This window comes from Oncorhynchus gorbuscha, linkage group LG10 (assembly GCF_021184085.1).
Source record: "Oncorhynchus gorbuscha isolate QuinsamMale2020 ecotype Even-year linkage group LG10, OgorEven_v1.0, whole genome shotgun sequence".
NCBI classification, from domain to species: domain Eukaryota; kingdom Metazoa; phylum Chordata; class Actinopteri; order Salmoniformes; family Salmonidae; genus Oncorhynchus; species Oncorhynchus gorbuscha.
In genome coordinates this window covers 46,564,985-46,588,045 of record NC_060182.1, presented here as the reverse complement: position 1 = coordinate 46,588,045, position 23,061 = coordinate 46,564,985, and the positions used below count along the sequence as shown (strand labels likewise).

The following is a 23,061-nucleotide window of genomic DNA, read 5'->3' as shown; positions in this document are numbered from 1 at the left end:
GTGACATTCCCCCCGAACTATGTATGCCATGGGCTCTCCAGCCCTGTTCCTGCAGTTACCCAGTGCTTCATTTGGGAAACAAAGTGAAATCTGTTCGGGAACATCAACGAAACAACTTTCATTAAACTGTTGACAGCCCATCTCGCCACGCTGTAGAAAGCAATGAAGGCAAGAGGGGAGGAGATAGATATGGTGGTGAGATATTCTGTAGCTAAAGTTAATGTGTCAGTCTATTAATTATGAAAATATAAAGAATGTCCTATTACTAGGCTTTTTAAAATACAAATTCACTATAATGTTCTGTAGGCTAACTCAATTTAATTTTTCTGCCTTCTGTAATATGCCGGTAGGCTATGTATTGTATAAAAGCACGATCATTATTTTAATTCTGTCTTTTTTTTTGGGGGGGGGGGCTTATATATAGTCCTTTGTGTATCCACAAGCTCTAATATGCATATGGGTGTTTTGAATTAATCATCACTTTAGAAGGCACTGTCGATTTCTTTGTGTTAAGCTTTGAAACAACGTCCAATGTTAACCACTCAGTTTCAACCTGTTATTGAACTTTTTCAAATTGATCAATCCGGTGAGGTGAGTTTTAAAAGCACAATGTTTTGATGACAAGTTTTTGATGTGATTTTCAAATTGCATTTACATTTATGTCAGAGTGGTTAGAGTGACAATAGAGCCCCAAGTAATAGGCCATTAGAGACCTGATGATCGTTAGTGAGTTGGGTACTACTAACATGTCCAGCGTGCATAAAAGGAGATTACCGTGGCTCAACGGGTCATGACTCATGACTGCCGGTGTGGCGGTAATGCAGTCACTGCAATAGCCCTAGTTGGGGCCGTGTGAATAGCGATGGAAATGGCATCTTCCATGGATCTTTTGGAGTGGTAGGCAAATTCGAGTGGTTCCAGCGTGCCTGGCATGCTGGCCTTGTGGGCCATGACCAGTCTCTCAAAGCACTTCATGATGACCGGGGTGAGTGCGATGACAGGATAGTCATTTGGGCATCTCACCTTGGTTTTCTTGGGCACTGGGATTATGGTGGTCTCCTTGAAGCAAGTGGGGACGACAGCCTGGGACAGGCTGGGACATCCTCCAGCTGGTCGGCACACACTCAGAGGACATGGCCAGGGGTGCCATCTGGGCCGGAGAGTTTCCCTCACATCAGCCTTGGATAGCGAAAGTACTGGTCGTCCGTAGCAGCGAGAGCCTTCCTGAATGGCTTGGCATTTTTCTGCCTCGAAGCAAGCATAGAATGTGTTAAGCTCATCTGAGAGGGAGACATTTTAGAATCGGAAACTCCAGGTCATGTGAACAGGAGCAAGAGATGTTTTCAACTTCGGTACACCAGGAAATGTTGATCTGGAAGCATACACTTCTAGCTTACTCTCACCATAAGCTGCCGTTCGATTCATAATGGAAAATGGATCGAATGGTTGATATGCACAGTTGAGTGTATTGTCCTTCAGCCATGTTTCTGTAAACAAAGACAGCATTCCCAGATGTCCCTCTGCAATGGAACATTTGTTTTTCCTTATTGGACCGGTCCAGGTAGTCTGTCCCTGCTTCACTCAGTATTCTTCCATTTGGTGGTAAAAACATTTTTTTAAATTAAAGTCCAATTTGCCTTTTTTATATCTATAAATGTAGTTTTGATGCTACCAAATTTCTGCTATTCTACTTTTCCACAAATAAATCATAGGGATTTTGTTGTACACGTACACACACGTACGCACACGTACGCACACGTACGCACACACGCACACGTACGCACACGTACGCACACGTACGCACGCACACACACACACACACACACACACACACACACACACACACACACACACACACACACACACACACACACACACACACACACACACACACACACACACACACACACACACACACACGGTGTTAACCTGTTGATATTTTACTTGGCAACATATTTCTTGAACAGAACTGAAAAACTGGAAAGCAGTAGAAAAGGGTCATAAAAAAACTAGATTTTTTTTGCTTCATCTAATTGATCGTAGCAGGTTCAGATGGTAACAGACTGAAGCCAACACTAATTCTGAATCTAGTCTTGTCAACCATCTATATTAAACAAAAATATAAAACAATTTAAGATTTTACTGAGTTATTTAAACTCCACACCTGTCAGGTGAATGGATTATCTTGGCAAAGGAGAAATGCTCACTAACATGGATGTAAAACATATTTGTGCACAAAACTTGACAAAAATACGCTTTGTGTGTATGGACCATTCCTAGGGTTTATTTATTTCAGCTCATGAAACATGGGACCAACACTTCACATGTTACGTTTATATTTTTGTTCAGTGTATCATTTTATACAGTAGCAGCACATTAAAAATACCCACTGTTACCCCAACCCCTCTCACACATACTCTTGCTCACATACTGATAAATAAATCAAACTGGGCCTCCAGAGGGGCTGTGCCACAACCGGCCGTGGCTGGGAGTCCCATAGGACGGCTCACAATTGGCCCAGCGTCGTCAGGTTTAGGGGAGGGTTTGGCAGGGGGGGGCTTTACTTGGATCATCGCGCTCTAGTGACTTCTTGTGGCGGGCCCGGTGCCAGCAGACTGATCCCGGTTGCCAGATGGGCGGTGTTTCCTCCTGTCGCGGCTGGCTTCCGAGTAAAGCTGGCGGGTGTTAAGGAACGTGGTTAGGCAGGTCATGTTTCAGAAGACGCATGACTCCACCTTTGCCTCTCTCAAGCCAGTTGGAGTTTCATCGATGAGAGAAGATTGAAATTTGTGAGAAAAATAGGAAAAACAAATTACAATAGTAAAACATTTATTTTTTATATACAATAAACTACACTATTCACTTCCAATATTTACATCTACATCTAAAAATCTAGATATCACACATATACAGTAAATGCCTTATATACACACACACAATCACCTCGAGCTCAACCTCCACAAGACGGAGCTGCTCTTCCTAACAGGGCCTTCCCGCTCCAAGACCTCTCCTTTCATGGTTGACAACTCCACGGTGTCCCCCGCCCGGAGTGCAAAGAATCTTGGCGTGACCCTGGACAACACCCTGTCATTCTCTGCAAACATCCAAGCAGTGTCTCGGTCGTACTCAACATCCGTAGAGTACGACCCTACCTCACGCAGGAAGGGGGGCAGGTTCTAATCCAGGCACTTGTCATCTCCTGTCTGGACTACTGCAACGCACTGTGGGCTGTGTTCCCCGCATCAAACACCTGCAACCTGTCCCAAACGCTGCATGATGTACAACCTTCCCAAGTTCACCCATGTCACCCTGCACACGCCACTGGCTTCCAGTTGAAGTTTGCCTCCACTACAAGACCATGGTACTTGCCTATGGAGAAGCAAGAGGAACTGCCCCTCCCTACCACTAAGCTATGCTCTACCCTACACCCCAACCAGAGTACTCCTATCTACCACCTCCCTTTAAGCCCAGTCAAAGATCCCCCACCCCCATACTACCACTGACTTGGCTGATGGCTACTATAATGCACTTACTATGACAGAGATGGCTAGGTGGGACAACCACATATATCTTAAGATGAATGCACAAACTAAGACGCTCTGGATAATAGCGTCTGCTAAATGACGAATGTAAATGTGATATCATGGCCTCGTTTACAGTGTATTCATACTTAGTGTCTCTTCTTTGCCTTCTCTTTTTTCTTCTGTTCCTGGTATTCAACAATCTTTTTGTGGAAAATTCCTGGAAAAAAAAGAAGAGTAGATGATTAATTTACTCCTTTATGATAAGCAAACATATACCCCAGGAACAAGCTGGCTTCATTACCACGGTTAACAACTTCAGAAATGGTTTCTAACACATAAGTAGCATCTTTCAAATACTGTTCGGTTATGTAAGTATGTATAACTTAAATAAACTCTCCCTCGCACAAGCACCTTGCTGAGGTCTCCCTGGCTGCTGTTCCACCTCCTGGATAAACAGGTCAAACATCTGGGTCTGGAGGAACTTCTTGACAAAGTGCCGCGTGGTCTTGGACTTGATGGTCTTGTAGAAGGCTCTGCTCTGGAACACCCCTGGCTGGCCCTTGCTGTTCCGCGTCACGTACAAATCAAAATGGCCAACAGTCTTCACGAAGAAGGGCAGGAAGGCTTCCGAGACCACGCTGTTCAGCTCCTCCACGGCTGAGGGGGAAATGGTAGACACACGGTCCAGGTGGCTCCTCAGAGAGGTGTCATTTGAGAGTGCTCATGAGCCATAACACTCTGGCTCTCCAGTACCACAGTAAGGCATCACATTGACCTTCCACCAGTTTGTGTTACTATGATGACACATGCTAATTGTCCTTAACCTCTCATAACTTCGAAAAGATCAAAGAAAGCATAAAGCAATCTACAGGCAACTGCCAAAATAAAGGATATACCAACGTAAAGACAAAGTGTCTTAATAGGGCGTTGGGGCACCACGAGCCACCAGAAAAGCTTCGATGCACCTTGGCATAGATTCTGCACGTGTCTGGAACTCCATTTGTCCATGAGAAATTCCAGAATTTAATGTTTTGTTGATGGTGGTGGAAAACGCCATCTCAAGCGCCACTCTAGAATCTCCCGTGAGTGTTCAATTGGGTTGAGATCTAGTGACTGAAACCAACTTTAAACCCCCTATGCTCCTTTGAGACCTCTCAAAAAGTCAGAGCTCTTCTAGCCATGCTAGCCAAGATAATGGGCAACTGGACATTTTTATACATGACCCCTAAGCGTTGAATGTTTAAATTGCTTAAATAACTCAGGAACCACACCTGTGTGGAAGCACCTACTTTTCAATATACTTTGTGTCCCTCATTTACTCAAGTTCTTCATTTATTTTGTCAGGAACCTGTATTTTCAGAGGTTACAGTTAATAAAAGGCATGTATTCATATCACATTTGAATTGTGTCAATGTATGTCTATCTGAACACCTGATGTGGTACTGCAGGTGCAAAAGTGCGATAATCTCTGGAGACTTCGTGAAAGAATACCCCATGCAACACATCATTTGCATTTTGGATAATCAGCTTTTTTATATATGAAAATACTCACTGGATGTTTCTTTCCTGTTTCTTAGTGCCTGCAGTATTTCATCTTGAAGCTTAGGGGGCAGAATAGACTTCTCATCCCCGATCTATGAAACAGAGGAACTGTATTCAATGGTATGTCAAAGCAAAAAATACATCCCCCGCATAGTTTTAAAGCTGCAGTATGTAACTTTTTGGGCGACCTGACCAAAGTCACATAGAAATGTGAGTTATAGATCTGTCGCTCATTGAAAGTAAGTCTAGGAAGCTGTAAATCGGTTCTGTGTGTGTTATTTCTATGCTTCCCGTTCTTAAGTTTTGTTTGTGTCTTTTACTTGTCGGTTTTGTACACCAGCTTCAAACAGCTGAATATACAATATTTTTGGTCATTGAAAATATATTCGAAAGCGGATCATTTATTTTTGTTTTAGAGTTAATATCATGCAATTCTACACATTTTGCCATGGGGCATAAAGAAAATTAGCTGTTTTACAGCCAATTTCCTACCATTGAATACATTTTGCCAAGGGTAGAGAGAAATGTTTGCCGTTTTGAATATGAAATCTGAGTAAGACTGTCTAACAAAAACAAAAAAAATGCTGATGCACAACCAAGTTTCAAAATTGCACCCTGTGCATTCTATTCTAACTTGCAACAGTCAGTGAAGACCCCACCAAGTTAAAAAAAATATATATATATATACAGTACCAGTAAAACATTGACTCAAACCCTTGACTGAGTCGGTTCTTCTTTCACTATTTCTACATTGTAAAATAATAGTGAAGACATCAAAACTATGAAATAACACATGAAATCATGTATTAACCAAAAATGTGTTATATCAAAATACATTTTAAATTTGAGATTCTTCAAAGTAGCAACCCTTTGCACACTCTTGGCATTCTCTTAACCAGCTTCACCTGGAATGATTTTTCAACAGTCTTGGAGTTCCCACATATACTGAGCACTTGTAGGCTGCTTTTCCTTCTCTGCGGTCCAACTCATCTCAAACCATCTCATTTGGGTTGAAGTTGGGTGATTGTGGAGGCCAGGTCATCTGATGCAGCATTCCATCACTCTCCTACTTGGTCAAATAGCCCTTACACAGCCTGGAGGTGTGTTTTGTGTCATTGTCCTGTTGAAAATAAAATGATAGTGGGACTAATTGAAAACCAGATGGGATGGTGTATCGCTGTAAAATGCTGTGGTAGCAATGCTGGTTAAGTGTGCCTTGAATTGTAAATAAATCACCGACAGTGTCACCATCAAAGCACCCCATCACACCTCCCCCTCCATGCTTTACGGTGGGAACCACACATGCAGAGATCCGCTTATCTACTCTACATCTCAAAAAGACACGGCGGTTGGAACCAAAAATCTCAAAATGAGACTCCGACCAAAGGACAGATTTCCACCGGTCTAAGGTCCATTGCTCGAGTTTCTTGGCCCAAGCAAATATCTTCTTCTTATTGGTGTCCTTTAGTGGTTTCTTTGCTGCCCTATAAGAAGAAATTACACAAATTCTAGGTGACTACCTCATGAATCTGGTTGAGAGAATGCCAAGAGTGTGCAAAGCTGTCATCAAGGCAAAGGGTGGCTACTTTGAAGAATCTCAAATATAAAATATATTTGGATTTGTTTAACACATTTTTGGTTACTACATGATTCCATTTGTTATTTCATAGTTTTGATGTCTTCATTATTATTCTACAATGTAGAAAAGAGTAAAAATAAAGAAACTCTGTAATGAGTCGGTGTCAAACTTTTGACTGGTACTGTATATGAGGGCCTTCAAAAGAGGGGCCCCGCCAGTTGCCCATTCCTGCTCTACACTATACTTGCTTGTCTTGTCAAACTGAAATTAGGAAAAATATTAGAATTTTAGCAACCTGGAAATTTTGGAGCGATTTTTGCATAGTGCAAAACACTATGAAAAAAACACTAGGCAAGTGCAAAACAGTGAAAAAAATAATTTCAATTCAAAAGCATGCGTTCAAGTAAATGTGATACTTAATTGTGTCTGTAAACGTAGGCCATTCGTTCCACTCTTCAGACAACACAGGACAGATATTTCAGACACTTACTTGAACTAGGAAAGTGTCCTTCCGATCCTCTGACAAGTCCACCACAAGGAGCTGTGTTAGGGAGAACAGAGCCTAGAATTACTATTTCAACACCAATCCATTACCATTACAACTAGACTCCCAAACTTTCCATCCAGTCATTCAGGGGCTCTCTCAAATCATCTAGCCTTGATTCTTCGCATCTTCAACTCATCAGAATGCATTGGAGAAGGTCTGAGGGGAGGGAACCTTTGACCTCTTCCAACATGTTGAGGTGGCAAGGAAAGATTAATTGAGATAGACCGTGGCTCTGATCCAGGAACAACCCCTTAGCCCCTACCTCCTTGGAAGTTCCTGCGCTTTAACAGAGAGGCTAGCAGACTTTGCCATATTGCTTATACCTATCCAATGGGTAATGGGTTGCTTCTGAAAGGCCCACATTAGCAGCTCTAATCCTTAACGTTTCTCTGGTGCTAACACTGCTGTAGCCTCAGGGGGCCATCCTTCTATTATTCAAAGTCTCTACCGTACTTTACCCCTGTTTAGAGTCTTCCTGCCGGCCGGTTCCCATGGCTTTCGGAATGTACATGATCAGGGTGTCCAAGGCTAATGGGGAGGGAGGGGGGGTGACTCACGTCGGTCTGGTCCCTGACCTGATCCATTAGCCGCTTCTGCACTCCCAGCAGGTAGGGGGTGGGGGCCATAACAACGTCGATGAGGATCTCAGGGACTATGGAGATGAAAGTGTGTTGCCAGGTGAAGGGATAGAGGAGGGCGGCCACAGCGTGGATCACCTGGGACAGGGTGCTGTGGAGGGGTCAGACTTATTCAGTGTGTGTGTGTGTGTGTGTGTCACTGTGTGAAGTAGTTAAGCTCTCAATTGATGAAGTTGACGCATGCGTGTCGGAGACCACAAAAATAATGGTGTGTGTGCGCGCAGTACCTGAGCTCGACGGCTATGAAGACAATGCGTCGCTCCATAACGGCGGCAGCGAACACCAGCACCACCTCCTCATTGGTCAAGCAACGGAAGAGCGTGCGGAAGTCCACGTGCTCCAGCCACGAGTCCAACGGACGCGTCAGACTGATGATCTGGAGGAGACAATCAATTCTTATTGTTATATACAGTAAATGTCCCCACCGTCACCGACATGTTACATACAGTAAGGTAATAAAGTTGATTTATTGTTTAATGGATTTTTTTTTTGTTTTTTTGTAATGCGAGCAAGCGGGGAACAACTTTACCTCAAGATAGTTCAGCCTGTTGATAAGCATGGCTTAACTCTTGGTATAATGGCAAAGATTTTGGAATGGCAGTCAATGGGGACAGGGTTTGAATCCTAGTCGGGGTAACCTCCTAATTAACTACAATAGTCCCATTGAAAGCATGTCCCAGCCAAACTGCGGCACAGTTGATTTTTCTGAGGCATAGTTCAGCCTCAATTCTTCATGAGTGTACTTGCTGAAATATATAGCAGTTTACTAAAGTAATCACACCTAAACGTACAGACACAATACAGCAACAACTAGAGTGTGTGTGGGGGTTAATTGTGGAAAAAAGGACCTGAAAGATGGAATGTTGCAGGATGGGATTGGTGTTACTGGGATTTTAGCCCTGGGAGAACATTGAGTAAGAGGGCAGGTTCAGACACAGCACCACACACACACACATCAGTGCTGTGTGTGTGTGTGTAGACACAGATGTTTTCTTTAACCAGTCATATACACCACACTTTCCCCAATGGTGCCAGAGCAGTAACTTGGGGTTATCCAAAATGAATGCAAATGACTATACATACACACTGTGGAATGTGTACACACAAATGTCCACTATTCTTGCAGACATTGACGTTCCTATTGTCACGTTGGCTGTGTGTGTCACCTCTGCCCTAGTGCATCTCTTTTCTTATCAGCATTATCCCAGGCTAAATGGATTTCCTTCTCTTTTCAGTTAATGCATCTCCACCTGCTGGCATGGTCTCCTTTTTCACTAGCTGTGTGTGTGTGTCCGTCCAACTGGCTTTGTGCATCTTGTTAGCGTTGTGTCTCCTAGATCTCTAGCTGTGTGCTTTATTTTGACTTCCTGTAGCTTGGAAGAGGAGTACCCCTCATCCAGAATCTCTTTTCTCCTGGCCTGGATGATCAGATTGGTGACGGGGCCGGAGTATGTTTCCACCATATTGCTCATCACCAATCAATGTGGACATTTCTCAACCAGAATACACAGTTCCAAAAGTTTTCATTACAACCAATTATTCCCATCATCCTAATGTTTTGTTATGATGTGCCCTAATGAATACCACCCAATTCTCAAGGAAGACCATGGAGTTGTTCCATGTCATGTCAGCAAGCCATAAATTGATTGCACCCAATTTGGCCCTTTTATAGGACTCTCACAATATTCAACAAATATAGTGCCCAACATACAATTTGGCCCGAACATTATCCTACCATTGGGTAGACATGATGAATCCAATAAAATAGTCAGTCACACATGGACCTCCTAAACCCCACCCCAACAACCAGTATCAGTTCTCTATATCTGAGAAGTAGTACGGAGCTGCGGCTTGGAGTTTTGCTTCCTCACCCATTCAATGTATTCCCTGTGATTCTGATGTTTTTTTTCCCCTGTTCAGAGAAATTAGCCATTGATGTCGTTTGCATTATTTATCATAAAATAGTGTGAAAGCACCAGGAGTGTATCCATTATGGACACGTTCACCGTTTAAGAACCAAACGGAAGTAAACAGAGCAAAACAAGAGTTTATATTGGACAGATTCAGGTAGGCCCCTCCCTGTTCAGCTTAAGAAACAGAATCGGCGTAATGAATACGCCCCCAGGTTTTGCCCACTAGATGCTGCTGTTCCTGCTCCTGCCACACCCATTTACACATTCTCCTGAAAGCAAGTCCTTCTCTTAGAAACGTAATGCTTCAACCTGACTCTACTGGAATTGTCCAACAAATGGCAGCTCTCTGAGGGCTATCCCTATATTTGAGATTATCCCTATGGTGCACTTCTACATTTACATTTACATTTAAGTCATTTAGCAGACGCTCTTATCCAGAGCGACTTACAAATTGGTGCATTCACCTTATGACATCCAGTGGAACAGCCACTTTACAATAGTGCATCTACATATTTTAAGGGGGGGGAGTTTGTTCCACCATTGGGGAGCCAGAGCAGCGAACAGTTTTGACTGGGCTGAGCGGGAACTGTACTTCCTCAATGGTAGGGAGGCGAGCAGGCCAGAGGTGGATGAACGCAGTGCCCTTATTTGGGTGTAGGGCCTGATCAGAGCCTGGAGGTACTGAGGTGCCGTTCCCCTCACAGCTCCGTAGGCAAGCACCATGGTCTTGTAGCGGATGCGAGATTCAACTGGAAGCCAGTGGAGAGAGCGGAGGAGCGGGGTGACGTGAGAGAACTTGGAATAGCTCATATGAAGACTTTTCCTACATGCCCAAAACTTTGATGGAGAAATTGGCTATGATTAAAATGTTGTGACAATAAAATACAATTCTAAACCATTGCGTGGCAGTCATATGTTTTTCAATACAATTACTAGAAAACATCTTTATATGTAGAATGATTAGTGATATTTACCATTAAACCCAACACCAGACAGTGTGTTCGGGACGTTTACCATTGAAGCCATTAGAACTGCTGTGGCCTAAATGTTTGCTTTAAACCAGGAATGGTCTAACTAATCCAGACCTTTTTTGAAGAGAATAAACCACACAGTGTCCATTTCCTGGACACAGATTAAACCTAAGAGAAGGACAAACTGAATTGCTTTCATGGAGGACTGGCTTGAATTGTGATAATGACCACACAATTTATTTTCATAATCAGCAAAAAGCTATTGGTTTTCTACCCAAGGTTGCAAAGAAAATGTTGCGATTGAAATGAATAAAGAGACCAGAATAATTGATAAATGGCCTTGACAGTAGCAGGAAGAGCGACATGTAGCGGGTAAAATCTGGTACTTTCACACTAATTTATGGTAACTAATGAAAGCGACTTCAATCAGGTGAAAATAAATCCTCACTTTCACAGGGAATAACATTAAATAGTATAAAGAAGCAATAGTTCAAGCCTCAGCTCCATGGTCAGACAGAGAAATGATACTGCATACTGGCTGGTTGTTGGGGTGGGATTGGCGTGTAGGTGCTCCGTCAGTGGCTTTTGAGCATATCATTGGATTCCTCATACTCATTGTTAGAAATAATTATGGTCCGAATTGAATGCTAGAGATCAAATGATATTTCAACAAAGTAATGTTTCAGGAATGCTAATCGTCGGTTTCTAACTAAAGAAATTCTTTCAACACAATCCGAGATGGTAGTTGTCGAAATCGTCTTGTGCTATACTAACTTAGTAATGTGGCTAAGTCAGGGTGCTAACCTCGGTACCCTTGTCAGGAACGAAGCTCTTGATCTTGACAGTGTTGCCTGGGGCGGGGAACGCTGCCTCCCTAAGGCTCTGCATGAACGGGTAAATCATCGCCATGGAGATCTGGTGTCGCTTCTGCACCTCGTCAAAGATCTGCACCAGAAGACCGACAGGAATATTCCAACTCAGACATCGTCATTGTGCACCACTGGAATAATAACAATTACACCCCCCCCCCCCCCACACACACATTTCAGTGGGTGAACTTTCAAGCCCTTCACAAAACCAACAGAAACCACAATGAATGGTGCAGCAGAAATAAGTATACGATGAAGTAAATGTTGGGGCTTAGTATTCCCACTAGCCTAAGTGATAGTGTAGTGGTGGTGTGTGTCAATATTCATGTCAAAAGATTTGGGGCACCACTGAAAAAGAGTGAATTATGTGTATGTAAATTGATTGTATCAGTTCAAAAACACAAAAAAAAAGTGGCCTATATCCCTTTAATGGTGAAATCTGAGTAAGCATCGTTACACCCAGGGTTCTGCCCAGTTCAACTCATCCATGCTGCAGTCTCTGTGCAAAACACTGATTGTTGACAGCCGAAAGCCAATAACCTTCGAGCGTGTTACCTTGGAGAAGAGTCCGAAACAAGCCAGCCTGCTAATGATGCAGAAGGCCTCAGGGGGGCGAGCTCCGTTGCCGTGGGGCTAGGCGAGAACAATGGAGAAACAGACAGAGGAATAAGGAGACATTTGTCACACTATAATAAATCTTAAGTTAGAGCATCTGAAGTGAAAAACCAAAGTGAAACTTACCAGTAGCCTTCTGCAGTATCCATTCCTTCTACTGCCATCGATCTCAGTCAAGACAAAGGAGAATGTCTCACTAGAGAAATGTGTGAAAGAGCATTTATATTTCATTATCAACAACACACCCAGCTTTCCCACTATGAAAAAATAAAGGACATTCATATCAGGTGCAGCGTTACCTGTGGTACTCTGTTAGGGGGGCCCAGCTGATCCCCTCAGGGAAACAGAAGAGTGTGATGGCCTTCAGGGTCTTTTCTTCCTCCTCTCTTTGGAATCTCACCATCCCATCCCTCTGAGTGAGAGTGAGAGAGAGTGTAAGTATTCAGACCCCTTCCCTTTTTCCACTTTGTTATGTTACAGCCTTTTCCTCAATCTACACAACACTCCATAATGAAAAAGCGAAAACAAAGAATTTATTCTATTTTTTTACATTTTAACTACCTCATTTACATAAGTATTCAGACAATTTATTATGACTAGAAATTGAGCTCAGGTGAGCTCAGGTGCATCCTGTTGCCATTGATCACCCTTGAGATGTTTCTACAACTTGATTGGAGTCCACCTGTGGTAAATTCAATTCATTGGACTTTTTTTTGGAAAGGCACACACCTGTCTATATAAGTTCCCACAGAACTGGGGAAGGGTACCAAAAACATGGCTGCAGCATTGAAGGTCTCCAAGAACACAGTGACCATCATTCTTAAATGGAAGACGTTTGGAACCACCAAGAACTGGCCAAATTAAGAAATTGGGGGAGAAGGGCCTTTGTCAGAGAGGTGCCCAAGAACCCGATAGTCACTGACAGCTCCACAATTCCTCTGTGGAGCTGGGAGAACCTGCCAGAAGGACAACAATCTCTGCAGCACTCCACCAAATCAGGCCTTTATGTTCAAGTGGCCAGATGGAAAGGCACCTAAAGGAAAAAAATATTCTCTGGTCTGATGAAACCAAGAGTAAACTCTTTGGCCTGAATGCCAAGCGTCACGTCTGGAGGAAACCTGGCACCATCCCTATGGTGAAGAATGGTGGTGGCAGCATTATCCTGTGGGGATAGTTTTCAGCGGCAGGGACAGGGAGACACATCAGGAGAGGGAAAGATGGACTGAGCAAAGTACAGAGAGACCCTTGATGAAAACCTGTTCCAGACTGCTCAGGACCTCAGACTGGGCAAAGTTTCACCTTCTGACAGGACAACACCCTATGCACACAGCCAAGACAACACAGGAGTGGCTTCTGGACAAGTCTCCGAATGTCCTTGAGTGGCCCAGCCAGAGCCCGGACTTGAACCCGATCTAACACCTGTGGAGATATCTGAAAATAGCTGTGCAAGTGACAATCCCCAATCCCCTGCTGCCAAAGGTGTTTCAACAAAGGACTGAGTAAAGGGTCTGAATACTTAGGTAAATGTGATACATTTACCTATTTAATACATCTCAAAACCTGTTTTTGCTTTGTCATTATGGGGTATTGTGTGTAGATTGATAAGGGAGGGAACGATTTAATCCATTTTAGAATAAGGCTGTGACGTAACAAAATGTAGAAATAGTCAAGGGGTCTGAATACTTTCTGAATGCACTCTAATGAGCGTTCTAAGATCAACTAGATCTCTCCCTGTGTTATTGTGAGTGCTCTGCGTTTTATCACAACTTAGTCCACTACCGGATGCCTGTCTGATGTTTAGCAACCCTCCTACTTTCCTTGCTGAAGGCCTACCTGAACTATTTGATCCTACCTCCCTTTTAATCTTCAAGGACTTCCAATGCACTTTTAATTTCTTCACATTTTTCCTTCATATCCTTTTCGGGAGACATGCAGTGTGTCCAACTAGCGGACTCACCTTGGGGAACTGGTAGGTGATCTGCGGCTCGTAGGCCCCCTCTTTGGACTTCTTGAGGCTGACCACCACCAGGTACTCAAAGAAGTATTGGCCGCTCATGTAGCGCTGCTCCCTGGCTGTGGTGTCCACTGGGGCTGAATCCAGAGACTCCTGACATGGCTCCTTCACCTCTGAAGCGACAACATTGTGTTGTGTAAGCAGAAGCTTTCTATATAGTAACATAACATTTAGTTGTGTCTTTTTATCCACTTTGTTTTTGATAGTTAAATAAGAATTGATTAATAATCTAATTTGTCCAGATTTTATAACACTAAGATGTTGAAAAGTGTATGCTAGCTTGCTGGAACTGGGAGCTGTTTTGGTTAGAATGCGGACATCGGGGGGGATCACGTGACCCTTGAACGAGATGGCCGCATGAACTAAGAGCTCCGCACAAGTAGTTTCCAATTCCTAATCTGACCTCCACTCCAAGTTCAAACTCATTTAGCTTTAGTAAGAAAAAGTCATGGCGGCTACAAAAGGCGACACTACAGGTGACATTTTTACCCGGACTCGAGTATTAGCGACGGAAAAAGCCTCCAAGAAGAAGCTAGCTTCAGAAAAAACTAGCGCCATTGGCCAGGAGCAAGAGAACCCGCTCCCCCACGAGGCACAACGAATGCCAACCTCGCACTCTGTCGAAGACATCCTTTCTGAGTTGAGATCCCAACGTACAGAACTAAACACCAAATTAGATGCCATTAACTCTCAGCTCAGTAAGATAGGGGGCAAGGTGAAAATCCTGGAAAACGCTTTGCCTGACATCAACAACAAGATAACCATAAACGCGGGGCTCCTGGACGAGGCAGAGGGGCGAATCCTATCCATGGAAAACTTATTGACAGATGCCATGGAAACAATAGCTTATGCTAAAAAGAAAATCGAGCATCTGGAAGAGAAAACAGAGGACCTGGAAAACAGGGGGCGAAGGAATAATTGTGTTCTATTCAATCTGGGCGAAAAAGAAGAGGGAAACATGCCACTGATCCGCTACCTGCAAGACAAACTTCCCGAGTGGCTCCACCTGCCCACCGACAGGCCCATAGAACTTGAGAGAGCTCACCGAGCACTGAGGCCCCCACCAGCAGCCAGACAACCACCGCGCCCAATCACCATACGTTTCCTGAGATTCACCGTCAAGGAACGAGTCCTACAGGCGGCGAAAAACAACACAATCACAGTGGGAAACGCCAAACTCGCTTTACACCAGTACCTGTCAGCTGGAATACGCCGAAAGCGCCGAGAATTTGACGAAGTGAAGAAATACTCCATTGACCGAGGCATCTTCAGGGGATTCAAATACCCAAACGAGCTCAGGATTCTTCACCAAGGAGCCTTGCGACTCTTCAAAACTCCCGAAGAGGCAAAACGTTTTTTGAAAGACAATCCTGGCCAATGAGAAACAGACCAAATACTAAATGCGATTAATGCCATTACTAAAGGAGGTAAGACGACATATAACCGATATCCAGAGACCCACCCCCTAAATGTCATTATAGCCATCCAATTTATATTTATTTTCCTTTAACTGAGAGGGATGGGCTGTATAGCCTAACCTAGGCCTACTAATGTTTCAGCCTACTTTTATTTCCCTGTTTTTTTGTTGTTGCTATTATTACCTGGGGTTCCCTAGGTCCCTTGGGGGAGGTATATGTAGGCTGGGCTATTGATTTTATTTTTCTCCCCTCTTTTACTGTGGTCTGGACGAGGGCTACTGTGTTATTTACTCAATGCGGGGTGGAGAGGATGAGGCATTTCTTTGGTGGGGAGAGGGAGACGTTGTGCGTTGCTAACTGTTCCCGGTTTTTGTTTTATTCGGAACACAGAATTGAGACTGAGCGGGGGGGCAATAGATCCAACGGGATGTGTCGAGTTGTTTGGGAACTCGGCTGGGGTGTTCAGAGATTGTTATTTTATCTACACCATTTATTTTCCTTTTATGTGAACGCAGCTGTAATTACTATCCACTTTTACCCAGCGATGACTTGCACTAAAGTTTGATTACTGCTCGATGACGATGACTAGTACCTTAAATCTATTGACATGGAACTGCCATGGTCTAGGGCATGCAATAAAACGAAAGATACTATGTGCTCAAAAAAAGGAAAAAGCAGACATTGCGCTATTACAAGAGACACACCTCTGTGATGCTGAACATGCCAAACTCCGCAGAGCTTGGGTGGGACAGGTGTATTTCTCATCTTTCAAATCAAACAGTAGAGGCACAGCCATACTTATCCATAAAAATGTCCCATTCATAATAGACAAAAACATATCTGATCCGGAGGGGAGATTTATTTTGATAACTGGGTCACTATATGGTCAACCAATTACTATATTAAACATATACGCCCCTAACACAGATACTCCTGCCTCCATGTCAAAAATTATAACCCTGTTCAATGAGCATTGTGTCTCCTTTGGTGTGGTGGCCGGAGATTTTAATTGTACCCTTAACCCAACCCTAGACAAATCATCTCAAGTCCCCACCACAAATCCTAGATCTGCAAAGATGTTGAACTCTCTTACTAAAGAGATGGGACTGATAGATGAGCTATTAGTCTCTCTCCAGATATCTATGGACTATACATACTACTCTAATGTCCATAACACCTACTTCCGTATAGATTACATTTTTATCCCAAAGAGTTTCATAAATTCAGCCACTTGTACAATCGGACCCATAGCACTTTCAGATCACGCCTTTGTCCACCTCCGCTTTGACCTCTGCAAAAACATTGAGGTCAAAGAGCTGGAAATTCAACACCTCCATGCTATCAAATGACGAGTTCCATACATTGGTAACTACATAGATAGACAACTACACACAAGACAATAAAGATTCTCCTGTTTCTCCGGCCACAATGTGGGACGCTGCTAAAGCCACACTAAGAGGTCATCTAAATTGCATATGCTTCTTCTAAGAAAAAAGCAATGGAAGCACACAGGCTAGATCTTGAGAGGGAGCTGGAATGCTGTGAAAAAAATACATAAACAATCCCTAGACAGCACCTCCTGGAGTCATCTTAAAGCATCCAAAGCCAAACTGAATTTGGACTACACTCGGGAGATAAAAAAAGTTCTCTTTACTAAACAGAAATACCATGAGTATAGCAATAGGCCCAGTAGATTGCTTGCTTACCAATTAAAAAAGGAGCAGTCAGAGCGTACAATCATGGCTATCTGAACAGCAGAGGACGAGGTCACATATGACCCAAAAAAAGATCCATTTAACTTTTCATGATTTTTACTGCAAACTAGAGACCGACCAGGAAGATCTCAACTCCCCCTTCACTCCTAAGGAGATCCTGGAGGCAATTACCTCCATGCCACCTAATAAGTCCCCAGGCCCAGATGGATTCCCCAGAGAGTTCTACAAAGCCTTTTGGCCCCAGCTCAGCCCTATCTTCATGCCAATGCTGGAGGATTTTTGCAAAAACGGAGTTCTCCCAGACTCAATGCACATTACAGTGTTGCTAAACAAGGACAAGGACCCCCTATCCTGCTCGTCCTTCCGGCCCATAAGCTTGTTGGATTTCGACTATAAAATAATTACCAAATTGCTCACCAAAAGACTAAACACTCTTCTTCCCAAAATAATAAAAGCGGACCAAACTGGATTTATTAGAGACAGATACTCTTCTGATAACATTCGCCGTCTTTTTGATATTATTGATCAAGTAAACGCACAAAAGACCCCTGTCCTGCTGGCTTCACTGGATGCTGAGAAGGCATTTGACAGGATGGAGTGGAGCTTTCTGTTTTCAGTCTTAGAAAAGTTCAATATGGGCCCAAATTTTATTAAATGGATCAAATCACTATACTCTCATCCAAATGCCATGGTGACTACTAATGGACTGAACTCTGACAGATTCCCTCTGGAACGGGGCACAAGACAAGGGTGCTCGCTGTCCCCGCTGCTCTACTTGTTGGGGGCGGAGCCTCTGGCAGAGCTGATAAGGAGCAATCCTTATTATTATGGGTGTTTCTGCAGGCGGCCTGCAGCACAAGATTTCGCTTTACGCGGATGATGTCTTGCTCTACATATCCAACCCTGAGAAATCCCTCCCTCTCATTTTAGACACAGTTGCTCAGTATGGTACGTTTTCAGGTTATAAGATCAATTTTAACAAATCCACTGTCTGCCCTCTCAATATTACACTCACCAGCTCTATGAAGACACTTTGTCCTTTCCAATGGAAAACACAGGGGTTTCAATACCTCGGGATCTTCATAACACCAGATCTGAATAGCCTTTTTAAGGAAAATGATCTTCCACTCCTGGATCGAATCAAGAACGATCTCCAAACCTGGATCTCCCTCCCAATTAGCTTAGTAGGAAGAATTAATGTAATCCGTATGAACGTCCTCCCTAGACTGAACTATTTATTTCAGATGCTCCCATACTATCTCCCAGTTTCCTTCTTCAAAACAACTAACCAAAGCATCACCAAATTTATATGGGGCAATAAAAAAGTTTTCCACTTTATCAAAACCTGGTCTTGCCTCCCTTCAATTGTACTACTGGTCTGCCCAAATCCGCAACATGCTAACATTACATTTACATTTTACATTTAAGTCATTTAGCAGACGCTCTTATCCAGAGCGACTTACAAATTGGTGCATTCACCTTATGACATCCAGTGGAACAGTCACTTTACAATAGTGCAGACAAGAGTCAACGTGGATTCAGATAGAAGCCCAATCCTGTGGTTCATTGCCCTTAAGCTCAATTATATTCATTAATAACTTTAGTGAAGTGGGCAACATAGCCAAAACCTTTGCGATTTACAGCACCCTACTAGCGTGGAGGGACTAAGAAATACCTGGGCATTTCCTCCCAAATATGTTCTCACTCGCCTATAGTAGGCAACCCAGACTTGCCAAAAGCCCTGAGGGATGCCAACTTTAATCTTTGGCATACTCTAGGAATCAGGACCTTTTCAGACCTATTTCATCAGAAAACCACTACACTGAAATCATTTCAAGAGCTCTGCAGTGAATTCGATGTGCCAAGATCCCATTTTTTTTTTTAAAATATCTTCAAATTAGACATGTCATTTCCTCATTTACCTCCAAGAGGAGGTTTAGAACTCAGTTGAATGAAGTTGAAACCCTTCTTGTCACAGCACAATCCATTAAAGGCAAAATATCTTACATCTATAGACTCCTTTCTGAGAAAGGAAGCTCCTCCTTTACTCCTTTGAAAATAATCTGGGAAAAGGACCTTGGTCTGACTATCAGTGATGAGTTATGGGCGGAGGTTTGCGACAGGGTATACTGCTCCTCTACCAGTGTAAAAATGAATGAATCTAATTACACATTTTTGTACAAATTTTATTATACTCCTTTGAGACTCCATAGAATGAAAACAGATATGTCTCCTAACTGTAAAAGATGCATGTATTGCACTATATGCATGTATTTTGGAGCTGTAGGGAGATTGCCAGATTCTGGCAATCTGTACATACTGCTGCACAGAAAATACTAGAGGTACAGTTTGATATGACCCCGTGTATCTATCTTCTTAATGCCCAGCAGGACTTTGTGTTGGCACTGGCCTGGTGTGCCACTGGCAAATTTACCTGAATGTCAAGCCCTGCAAGCGCATGCTAATTTAACAAGATGGCTAGTCATTATTAGCCTGGTTTGGAATACAGATACATTATGGGACACAGGTCAGGTCATTATTGCTGTACAGCAGCAAATCATGTGCTGGTTCCATCAACTGAAAAAGTTATGTATTAATCTAACAGTAAATTGAATGTCCTGAATTTTTTGTTGTTGTAGCCTACTACCCCATCCACTCACAGTGGCTGATGCCCATGTCGCGCGCTCCGTATCTCAAAGCCATATCAAATATTTATGTTGTAAGATAATTGCTATTGAACTTAATATTAAGAGTTGAGGAAAACAAATGATACCCACAGAAAGTCGTTTTAACGACAGTTGCTTCCAAAGCTGTGTTTTAGCCGCAATTGGATTTTGAAACGTTATACTATCAGAAGCCTTTATTTGGAGCGCACATCAGGGGAGAGGGATAGAGAGTGGCTCACTCATCACAGCTGCAGGCCCCACCGCAATAGGCCTAGGGCCTGGGCAGACACTTGCATCACGGGAATCATTAGGATACTGACCAAATCATGGTCCTGGCTACGCAGAAAAAACTATTGTGTGTGTGAGAAATAGGAAGTACTTCATAGAAAACAAAACGTTTTTTTTTAATGTTATGAGACGTTTCCATGGAGCGTTTTAAGGCCTTATACTCACGATCTCTGTTGAGCTTGGCCCGGAATGAAGACCACATTGTGTTGAGCCTCTTGAGGGCACCTCTCTCAACCTCCTCATCCTCACTAGGCTGGACAGTGCCTAGAAGGGACCACCGGACCAACAGATGATTAGTAACTCCTACACAAGGGTCATGTTACCAAACGGAACTAAATTAACTCAAACCGGGAGGGACTAGGTGGACTTGTCTAATAAGAAACACTTATTTTGCTGTTGCAAAACGTGTAAAAAAATATATATATATTTATATTTGGAGTGCCCTATTGAACATGACCAATGCGGTACCCTGTTACAGGAGCTTTGGCACCTAAACCTCACATTCATCTGCCTTCGGATTGACCAGACTAAAACAAGGACCCTGTGACTTCAAACAATGTGAAATCATAAAATGTACAACAATGGAAACAGCCTAAGTAGAATATTGCAATTCTGTGCTCCGACCTTGCTCATAGGTTAGTCATCAGCGAACTAATCTACGCTCAAACAAGAAAACACTGGAGGCACCTGTGGAGCGTTATCATTACATCTCTAATGTGTGTATTTTCCCTTTAAACTTTTGACACCTTTATTTGGTTAACAGTATGCTTTTACGGTTACAAGCCGCCTGGACCAAACAAAGCCATGGAACACACTCCTAGAGCTAAAGTCAAAGTGAAAAATGTGTACTGTGCCCAATAAGGCCTACTGTTACTACTCACAGAGGTCGCATGATGGGGCGTCTTTCTCTTGCCCATTGGCAGCACCTTGAGGTTGCTCACCTGTTCAGGGGAAAGTCATTCTGTGAAACGGGTTTGTCATAAAGTTCCCACAATGCCAGAGGTTCCACCTTATTGAAACATACTGAACCAACAAAACTGTCCAGAGCAATACATAGGTTGGCTTATGGACAAAATGACCACATGGTTTGCCAGTTGATAAATTGTCCACCAATGACATTACCTAGTGTGTGTGTGTGTAATAGTTCAACCATTAACAGACACTACGGTGTTGCAGTCAACCAAACTGATTGAACATGTGTCCAATTTTATTTCCATGCTCACCATTACGGTTTACAGACCAGCACTGTGGAAACAAAAGGACAAAAACATGCACAGTTCAGCTAGGGCTGGGAAATATATCGATTTTGATTCATTTCAAATGTATGTTTTTGCACATTATTCCAAATGCCTGTAACGCAGAATCAAGTTTTTGGGGATTTTTCATTTTGATGAGCGTTTGTCCGATTGTTCTCATGTCTTTTTCATCTCGTTTGCTCTTCCTGTGCTGTGCACCTTCCCAGTTACACCAGAGATCAGTATAAAATGACAAGATGCTCATGCAATGCTTGCGTCCACATATTAAATTTACACATGCAATGTTATTCAATTATTGCACCCACACGGTTCACGTGCTCCAACAAGCGTCTGCGTTGCCAAGCGCTAAAATAGAAGTCAGTTCTATTTGTGACGGTGAACGCGGTGCAAGTCCTGCCTCTCCCATCTCCTCAGAAGCAGATACCCGCGTGCCATCTCCTCATTGGTTATACCCACGTGGGTGATTGAAAGATGAACTGAGGTCGGTCGTGGTAATACACCTTATGAAAGCTCGATGCCAATCGCCATATCAAATCCAAATGTAAAATAAGTAAGACTGGAAGGAGGAAATAACTAGGAACAATTTGGTTGACCATTTTTATGTGGATTAATTGACAGCGTAGAGGACTTGGTGCATTTCAGGTAAAATAACTCAACGTTTATATCCCAGGATAAATTAGCAAGCAACAGCAAGCTAGCTCAATAGAACTAATTAGCTAGCAACTGCAAGCTAGCAAGCTAAATTGCCATAAATCTTTAATGATTTTCATCCTGTCCCCAAATTAATATAATTGGTTCAGAGTTTGTTTTTGATATTTCAACCTGAGTGTCATGATTGCGTTTGGTGTGGGGGGACAAAAATCAATTTGCACACGATGGCGTACCCATCCGGTTTGGGCATGGTGTAACAATAGGAGTCATTGTCCCAATGGAGGGAAGGCAGGCGGCAAGCTTAGGTTCAAAATAAGCGCATAGAAACGTATTGGGTTTACTTTGGCGAGAGTGAAACCTCTTTCTCTACGGTTACATACACACCAAGCCCCTCCCTATCACAAAAAAAGGTCATTATACTACCAAAGTTTGTCTATGGCGATTGCATGGCTGTGTGTTCAACTTCATATATCTGTCAGCAATGGGTGTGGCTGAAATAAAAGAATCCACTCATTTGAAAGGGTGTCCATTTACTTTTCAAATCGCCCAAAAGTTGTGAAAATAGTCAAGATCTGAGTTATGCCATACCTCATTTCAGCTATATACAGTGGGGCAAAACAGTATTTAGTCAGCCACCAATTGTTCAAGTTCTCCCACTTAAAAAGATGAGAGAGGCCTGTAATTTTCATCATAAGTACACTTCAACTATGACAGACAAAATGAGAAGCAAAAAAAATCCAGAAAGTCACATTGTAGGATTTTTAATGAATTTATTTGCAAATTATGGTGGAAAATAAGTATTTGGTCAATAACAAAAGTTTCTCAATACTTTTTTATATACCCTTTGTTGGCAAT

At 42.9% G+C, this 23,061-nt stretch overlaps 1 protein-coding gene across 5 annotated transcripts in view; it reads right to left on the bottom strand.

The window, feature by feature from the left end:
* Window positions 1–2,269: 2,269 nt before the first annotated feature.
* LOC124046187 (DENN domain-containing protein 2D-like) overlaps window positions 2,270–23,061 on the bottom strand; it is a 34,500-nt gene continuing 13,708 nt past the window's right edge. The window contains exons 2-15 of one of the 5 annotated variants that reach the window (XM_046366291.1): window positions 21,523–21,544; window positions 21,181–21,240; window positions 20,465–20,563; window positions 14,156–14,325; window positions 12,498–12,610; window positions 12,325–12,394; window positions 12,139–12,216; window positions 11,519–11,659; window positions 8,058–8,206; window positions 7,750–7,921; window positions 7,136–7,186; window positions 5,077–5,158; window positions 3,936–4,181; window positions 2,270–3,741 (exon numbers count right to left, since the gene is read on the bottom strand). In XM_046366291.1, coding sequence (XP_046222247.1) covers window positions 3,671–3,741; window positions 3,936–4,181; window positions 5,077–5,158; window positions 7,136–7,186; window positions 7,750–7,921; window positions 8,058–8,206; window positions 11,519–11,659; window positions 12,139–12,216; window positions 12,325–12,394; window positions 12,498–12,610; window positions 14,156–14,325; window positions 20,465–20,501 — 1,380 coding nt within the window. In that variant the 5' untranslated portion in view covers window positions 20,502–20,563; window positions 21,181–21,240; window positions 21,523–21,544 and the 3' untranslated portion in view covers window positions 2,270–3,670. The remainder of the gene's footprint in view (window positions 3,742–3,935; window positions 4,182–5,076; window positions 5,159–7,135; window positions 7,187–7,749; window positions 7,922–8,057; window positions 8,207–11,518; window positions 11,660–12,138; window positions 12,217–12,324; window positions 12,395–12,497; window positions 12,611–14,155; window positions 14,326–20,464; window positions 20,564–21,180; window positions 21,241–21,522; window positions 21,545–23,061) is intronic. The other 4 variants (XM_046366292.1, XM_046366290.1, XM_046366293.1 and 1 more) reach the window with 4 other exon arrangements.